The sequence below is a fragment of the Amblyomma americanum genome, chromosome 6 (assembly GCF_052857255.1).
Source record: "Amblyomma americanum isolate KBUSLIRL-KWMA chromosome 6, ASM5285725v1, whole genome shotgun sequence".
NCBI lineage: Eukaryota > Metazoa > Arthropoda > Arachnida > Ixodida > Ixodidae > Amblyomma > Amblyomma americanum.
Genome location: NC_135502.1, coordinates 18218014 through 18225822, shown reverse-complemented (window position 1 = coordinate 18225822; position 7809 = coordinate 18218014). Strand labels below are relative to the sequence as shown.

Genomic DNA, 7809 nt, shown 5'->3' with positions numbered 1-7809 from the left:
TGACAACGTCCATATCGTACGCTTTCAAGTTTGTTTGGCTGCAAAGAAAATTTAAAAAAAAGGACGGTGACGCAATGCAAACTACATCGGGTGCCAGAAGTAGCGAGTGGGGCTATCTTTATGATGGTTACCTCCAGAAATGTTGAAGGACCCGGGAGGGTGTCCATTCCTGAAATAAGTTCAAATGGTAATTAATGCAACGTATAGAAGGCTTATTGTGGCTGATAATGTCTTTCATTTAGTCTGCGAGAGTAATGGAGTATCACAGTGCTTCCTTCAGTGCGTCGTGACTTAGCGTGACTTAGCGTGCCTGACTGGGCAAAGAGGAAAATGCAGTGAGAGTCGTCAAAGGACTAGTCGCTGGTGGCGAAACTAGCGCTGCCTTTAGACAGGAGTAATTCAAGTCAACTTTAAAGTTGCACACATCTCTCTAAATTTCTCGAGCGCGCGCAACACTTCAATCTTACTTTGTCATGCTGTCACCACCTTCTCGAGTCACGGCTGGCTAGCTACCTACTCCACTGGGGAAACGGCTGGCGAGGGCAAAGATAAAAGAAGAAAAGTGCAAGTTATTGCTCGGGGACGGCCAAAGTCCGCATGGCGTTTAGGGAACGAATTTTTCTATAGTATTTTTTTTTTGTGTGTGGAACGCACCGATTCCTACACGAGAAAGGCGTTTAACTTGAATGCTAGCAAACAATAATCAGCCGCCTGAAGGTGCAACCGCTGAAATCTGCGCTCTCTGTGCATTGTACAGCGCGTTCCCTATTCTAGCAAGAAAGAGGCGTCTTCAGCCATTGTTCGCACACATTCTATTGAAAGCAATCCGCGGGCACAGGATTGCATAACACTAGATGCTCAAGAGAGCACAAAGCACTTCGCTTGGAGCAAGTGATTCGAGAATTGGATACGAGCACGACACGCTACACCGAAGAAGGTGAAAGCACATAGTCCCAAGCACCGCGCTTTACGAAGCGGCTTTCGAAGTGCAAAAAAAAAGAAAATCAGATAACGATGAGTTCAACCCGTAATACCTTCGGAGGAAAATGACGCACACATTTGCACACAATGAAAGCAAGGACGGCTTCTTTCGCAACAAGAACCACTCACCGCGGCGAGGATCAATCCGAGTCATAAATGGGCGGACTGCAAAAGCCCCTCGCTGTCGAGGACAGGTTGTGCGAAGTCTGTTCAGTCATCTTTTTTTTGTTGTTCTCTTGTGAAGTGTTTCTGCACGCAAAGGCTGCGTTTGTTGGCTTTGAGGTAAACAAGTACCCGCTAAATTTCTCCGTTACACTCCGTTAAGTGGAGACGCTTTTTGAGATCAAACACTGCTTGCACACTTTCCTGATGAATTCTTCGACCGCGACGCCACCCTTTGGTGGACTAGTCTTTCCGTCTCCGTTGCCAGCTATCGTCTTCCAAGCGTGTTGCGTCCAAGCCTGGTGTACGTTTATTTTCAGAAATAAAACTCTGGAATTTGAATAATGCAACATGCTCCTCAAGGTAGATTCGCATGATGAGCACTACTTTATAAAAATTAATTTAAATGCTCTGCCTGCGCGCAGCTGTACCCGTACAGAGCGAGACACAGTATTTTCTGCATGGTGCTGCAGGCTGCCCTTCCTTGACACCCTAGGCCTAACAGCATGAATATGCTTGAAGCGCAGTTTTCATTTCGCGGGAGAATATTTGTGTTCACTTTTGCGAATTTCTCTTGTGGAGGCATGCTAAGGCGAGGCTGGGTGGAATTCACCGGGCGTAAAAACTGCCTCTAATCTTGTGCTTTGAAGTCGGGGATACTTGGTAACTATACCGATTTACTTACCTGCGCGGGAGTCTGTAAGAAGCCTTTAAATAGTTTACGTTAGTAAGTACAAATAAACGAAATCCGTTTCTCTATTCAAACTGCGAATTACTTTTTGTAAGGAGCCGGGATCATGTATCTATGAACATGTAAAATAGCATTTTCTCACAAACAGTGCCGGTATATCGTAACCAATGTCACAATAAATGAGAACAGGCATTTTATAAAAAATAGTTTATTTACAGAATTCCACCTTTTCCACGGAGCAGCACAAAGTGAAATGCAAAGTTAATGGTCCGTCGACACACCGGAGACATTAATCACTAGACGACATTGGTCCAACAGTTCTCACAGTTTCAGTCAGTCGCGCGCAACTAACTGTTCGCAAGCCTTAGAGAGAGCTCAGAGTTCACCGGATGACTGCTTTGGAGCACGCGTTTCAACCTTGAAAACTGGGGTGTCCAGAAGGGATGGTTCGCCTGGAATCCAACCAATTTGCGTGTAATTGATGCGGCAGCGGCCGCTCGCAATGCAAGGAGGATAGATCGGAGAAATGTTTTGGGATAGGGGGACGGGGGGACGGAGATTTGGCCCGGTTCAGTGGCTTCGCTCATAGCACACTCCCGTAGCACTGCAGCGGTAGCTTCTCCGAGATGTCGTGATGGTAGTGAGCGACCACTTCCACGGCGGGGCCGATGTCGTCCCCTTTGCAGTCCACCTTGGTCTGCGCGCCAATCGGGATGGAGAACATCTCGGCTTTCTCCGCACGGCTAGAAGTGGCGCTCTCTTCAGGCTCGGGCTTCTCCTGCGTTCTCGAAACAAAAGTTACTTCTCAATTGGCTGCGGCTTGCATCTTTTCAACTCCACAGGAATGTTCGTTATCTATAGAAGACTAATGTAGGCAAGAAACAATGACGCCGAGGCGTTAATCCACTCTGCTATTTGTCAGAAGCAATTGAAAGGAAAGCTAGGATTTCACTACGGTCTTGCATTGTCAAGATGTACCTCCTTCTTTTGAAGTCTATTTTGTTCTCGCTTCCTCTTTGCTCGCTTTTCTTACACGCCGTAAGCTTTATGAAATCTGTGAGGTTTTTTTTTTTTTTTTCATGGTAGCTCATCCTCATTTAAAGGTATATGCATTATTTACTGCGGCGGCCGTTTTACCAGTGTTCTTAAGACAGACTACACAGATGAAGTCACCTACCTAAGCCAAGCCATAAAATATCCGAGACCCACCTTGAGCATCGTTGAATTTCTCGTCTTCAATAGATTAACATTTAAAAATAATTGCGGCTGACAAGGACACACTTCCTTCAACCAAGGCACCATCATTTTCATAGTTTCTTCTTTCATAGAATATGCGATATCCATTTCCGTTACATTTTATGCTCAGGAGATGCCAAAGCGCCTTACCTTTCGCCTGTGGTGCTTCTTGCAGAAGCATGCTATGCAAACAGCGGCTCCCAGGACAACGATACTTCCCACCAGAGGCCCAACGATGGTTCCCAGGCTTAGTTGAGACAGCGCTCCTTCTTTTTCGACTGCAATTAGATATCGAAATAGCACCATAATTGTAAACTTTACACGCACGGGGCAAATTTTTCCAAGTGAATTTTAGCATATTGATCCCCTAAGATTTCCTGGTACTCCTATCTTTCGGTTTTAAAAGCCCCACACACACAAAATAAAGAAAAAAACAGTGGTCGTATTCGGGGGATATACAGAGAGCACATGAAGGCACTAAATTCGTAATCGAAACCCAACTCCGCGACTTGCATATTTCCGCGAGGTGGAACATGAAATAAACGCGCATCTTTGTCAGCGAATAGTGATGCGACCCACCAGCCTTGGCCATCGCGGCCTGCGTGGACGATATGGAGATGTTGAGGGTACGGCTAGTCTCCACGCCGTTGGTGGTGTACACGAGGATGGTGTAGTAGGAGGTGGGATGCAACTCGCTAAGCTGGAACCGCGGCGTGGCCGAGGTGACTCGACGCACGAGCAAGTTGCTGCTGGCGTCGTGCAGCTCCATCACAAACGTGTGGTGGTCGTCGCTACGCCGCTGGCACTCGATCAGCAGCGAAGTCAGCGTCTTGTTCAGCAGCTGGCATTCTCGAACGTGACTCGGTGCCTCTGCGATAGCGGCGTGGTGAAAAGGTTCGCGTGCCGCCGCGTTACATTTCAGTCTATTTCTGTGTAATTCAAAAGCGCGATGCATACAAGGTACGAGGGAAGTACTGACGCCATAGCGTTAAGGGCCCTGTTAAGCAGCAACCTCAACGTCGTCGGCATCTCGAAAAAAGCAGATGGCTCACCTGCTCCTTGGGTAACGTGACCTTGTGGCGTCCTCCCTACCTGCCTACCGTGGCACGTGGCAGTTAATAATTGCTCGCTAGAGATTGCTCGGCAAGAGCAGCCTGGGTCTAAAATTCCTCACCGTAGCTGTGTTTGAAACAGCCACTTGTCGGGGCAGTGGCACATCACTTAACCGCTTCGCCACTGCGCCAGGCGTTGTGTGAGGAATACCCGCGATCTATGAATGTAGAGAATCGCCGATTCCGCCTAAATGGGCATGTAGGCAGAACCTAGTCGAGAAGGAGTTCCTGTGCGCGAGGAATCTCTAATGATGTCGCATTGTACTATTAAGGGTAAGTTAAGGGTTATGTGATGGCGAAAGAAAGTGCAATATCCGTGTCTGCGAAGTTATAGGCAAATAGGACCTCCAGGCTCTAGAAGGGACCCCAAGCGACTGAATGGCCGCTGAAGAACGTGGGATTACGTCATACTCTTAAGGCGGGGCTTACATGTTTCCTCACATTTATTTTTATAGTTTAAAGCACGTAGAGAAAGGCAGGCCTTAGTCAGATGTTCTGTCAGGCATTTTTCCTGCACCCTTCTTGGTTTGCATATGCCCTATAAACAAGAATCAAACCAATAAAAAAATGCGCTGACGTTTATACTGATATCGCTTTTTTTTGCTTCCAAAACGCCCACCGAGATGTGATTACTATCTTACTGTTGCAGGTTTGCGTGAAACGAAAGCCGGGCAGTAGTGGAATATTCGCACCTAACGTCTTAGGTTTGTGAAGTTAGGCATGTCGCACAGAACTCGTGTGTAAAGCATGATGCCGAAAAGAATGCTACCAGTTAGCCTTTTTTTTACATTCTATACTACAACACTGCTACAACATACTACAACTATACTACAACACTGCTAAGTGTTGTAGTATAGTTTGCACCCTCAATGCACCGAAACACCCTGTATATATGTGTTTTTTTCTGCTCTACCCGCCGCAGCGGTTGTACGATATCAGTGCATGTTGAAGAGGCATACGTGGTCAACCGGAGCTCTACAGAGGGTAAAACAGCAACCTTTTTCTCGCTTAATACGTATAAGAACCACCGTCGTGACCAGAATAGTAGGCAGCATTCTTCGACGTTCTCACTAGACTCGCGAGTTACGTATACCGGAGAAAAGAAAGATTCCTTTGCTGTTCTATCACTGTCGTCAGTGTTGTTGCTGTTTTCTGCTTATCGTGTCATTGTTGTCAGTCTTATTGTGTTGGAGATACAAAATTGTCATCGCAACCTGCTTCCCTTCTCAATCCTATGATAAAGTTTTAAAGTCTGCAGAATTGGAAACAGATATATGAATAAATAAGCGTCACAACTCAATTAATTATTTGCGAATGGTGTGTCGTATTTTCTGTGGTACATTTGTCGAGTTTTTATATTCTCTCTAGTAGTAGTAGTAGTCAGCACCTTTTACCTTGCAACTGGTTGTGACAGTTGGACCTTTGTACATACTAGCGCACACTTTTTTTAAACTATCTTTTCTCACCTTCACTGGTTTCTGACAGCGTTCGCAGTTGCCATAGTTTTATGCGTACTATGATTTTCTTCGTCACGATTAACCCTCTTCACTAACTGCGCGAGAGTTTACTAACCTTGTGTGGCAGAAGTACTATGCGCATTAGAAAAAAGATTCAACTTGAAGTTCAGCCCCACTCTTGTCCTATGCGTTTTGTTTCCCGTTTTTTCGAGCTTTAAGCCTAACGTAAACATGCAGTAATCTGACCGCGAAAGCGTGATACTGCCGGTTTAGAGCATTTTTTTGCAAAAAAAAGAGAAAAAAAAAGGAGTCTTTTCGACTTGAGAAGGAAGTAAGGCAGCAGATGGGAATGTTGCGTTTTCGAATAAGTATCTGTTTTCACTCGGCGCTTCTAGGTACCTCCCCGAAAACAAAACTCTTAATTATGTAGAACGGGAAGGTCTGTATGGCGCAAGTGGTGTTTTGTTGTTTCGAAAGAAAGTTTCACCTATGCACGCTCAACGCATAATCCGGCGGAAGCTTTTACGGAGGTCGAATGGAAAGAAAGGTTGCTGTCAGGATGCTTTCGCAGGCGGGAAGTCGTAAATCTCGATTTGCAACACAAAAGCGCCACATGTATTTTTGTCATCATTTTGTTACTGCTTGTGGGATAGCGCGTTTTGGCGTGGTATTATTGCGAGTAATGTGCGCACGCTAAGCCCGATTTTCTGTTACGAATGTGAGCTCAGAGAGTTCGAGTCGGAGACCCTGTTGACATGGCTTTGTTTTTCTTGCTACATAGAAGTTATTTACGCAGATAAAGCGTGATGTGCATTCTCGCCACAGCTCAAGAAGTGTTTGCAGTTTGACCTTTTCTCAGCAACGTGTGCCTTTCTGACAGGCCCCGACTTCGACGGAGACTTTGCACCAAACTATGATATGGTAGCCTTGTGTGAATTAATAAAGACAATATATTTTTCTTCTCATCAAAAACCGCATTAAAGTACTGGTTTCGGAGGTCGTGGGCATCGGCTAGCGGATTTTTCATGGGAATTTACAAGGGAAGTTCTGAGCTTATTTGCTAAACTTAAATTTTATGCTGCTTTATTTCTGAGCTTTCCCGGGCAGATCACCTATAGAGTACTCGGGATTAATCATGAGCACAGCGGTGGCGTAGATTTGATAAGAACAACGATACCGGTTTGGTAATTGGCCATGGTGGCCATGTTCTTTCAGAGGTGTTCAGGATACGTCGGAGTTTTCAGCACACCCGTACCTGGTGGAAGTCAATGTGAAGTTTTCACTAAGGCGCCTCACTTAGCAGTGTTGTAGCTATAGAATGTTAATAAAAGGCTGACTGGTAGCATTCTATTCGGCATCATGCTTTCCACACGAGTTCTGGGCGACCAAAATCAGCACTTATTACAAAGCATCTATATTATGCTGAGAACGTAGGGGTACATTAAGATCAGGAGGCAGCCTGAACATTTAGAGCTGTAATGCGATAGAATTTATTAGTGGCTACAGAGCTGAAAAATCGTGGCAGTTGACGACATATATTAGGATTGATTACGTTAGGGGCCACCATCAACAGTTCTTTATGTAACCCACACTTCAATGCGACAGCATTAGATTTGAAGCCCGGAAGAAGGTGTGCCGTGCGATTTCAAGTAATTTGCTGATTGGTCGACAGAAGTCACATGAATTTGTGACGTCATAACAACCTGCCCACGCTGGTAAGAGGCAACCTGGCCACCGGATTGTGAGCAACCTGCCCACTGTGTAAGGCAGCGATTAAATTATTGATTGGTCGATAAAGGTCGCATGCGCTTGCGGCCTCATCATAACTTGCCCAGCGGGTTGTGAGCAACTTAGCTAGTTTCTAGACAGCAACCTAGACAGTGCATCGAAAGAGAAAATCAGAAAGAAATGTGATATATGCAAATGTCGGCACCGTCACCGCATACCGGATATCTGCTACTCTGAGGGTGGAAGTATGGGTGAGCTGGTTGTTCAAGGTAGCATGGTCACAGTGAGAAAACAACATCACGAAAGGCAGAACAAGACACATACAGAAATTGCAACAAAAGGTGCGACAGATGTGAAATCTACTTCTATCGCATTCCAATCTTAAGGTGACTTAAGCGTCCCCATAGCTTCTTGAGAATGTAAAGTTGGTGACTTTAAGCTA

At 45.6% G+C, this 7809-nt stretch overlaps 1 protein-coding gene across 1 annotated transcript in view; it reads right to left on the bottom strand.

Annotated features, from left to right (window-relative positions):
• Positions 1-2026: 2026 nt before the first annotated feature.
• The window catches only part of LOC144136397 (cell adhesion molecule DSCAM-like), a 118265-nt gene continuing 112482 nt past the window's right edge, over positions 2027-7809 (bottom strand). Inside the window, exons 8-10 of the mRNA XM_077668682.1 lie at positions 3650-3940; positions 3221-3348; positions 2027-2612 (exon numbers count right to left, since the gene is read on the bottom strand). Of these exons, the coding sequence (XP_077524808.1) occupies positions 2418-2612; positions 3221-3348; positions 3650-3940 (614 nt within the window). The 3' untranslated portion in view covers positions 2027-2417. The remainder of the gene's footprint in view (positions 2613-3220; positions 3349-3649; positions 3941-7809) is intronic.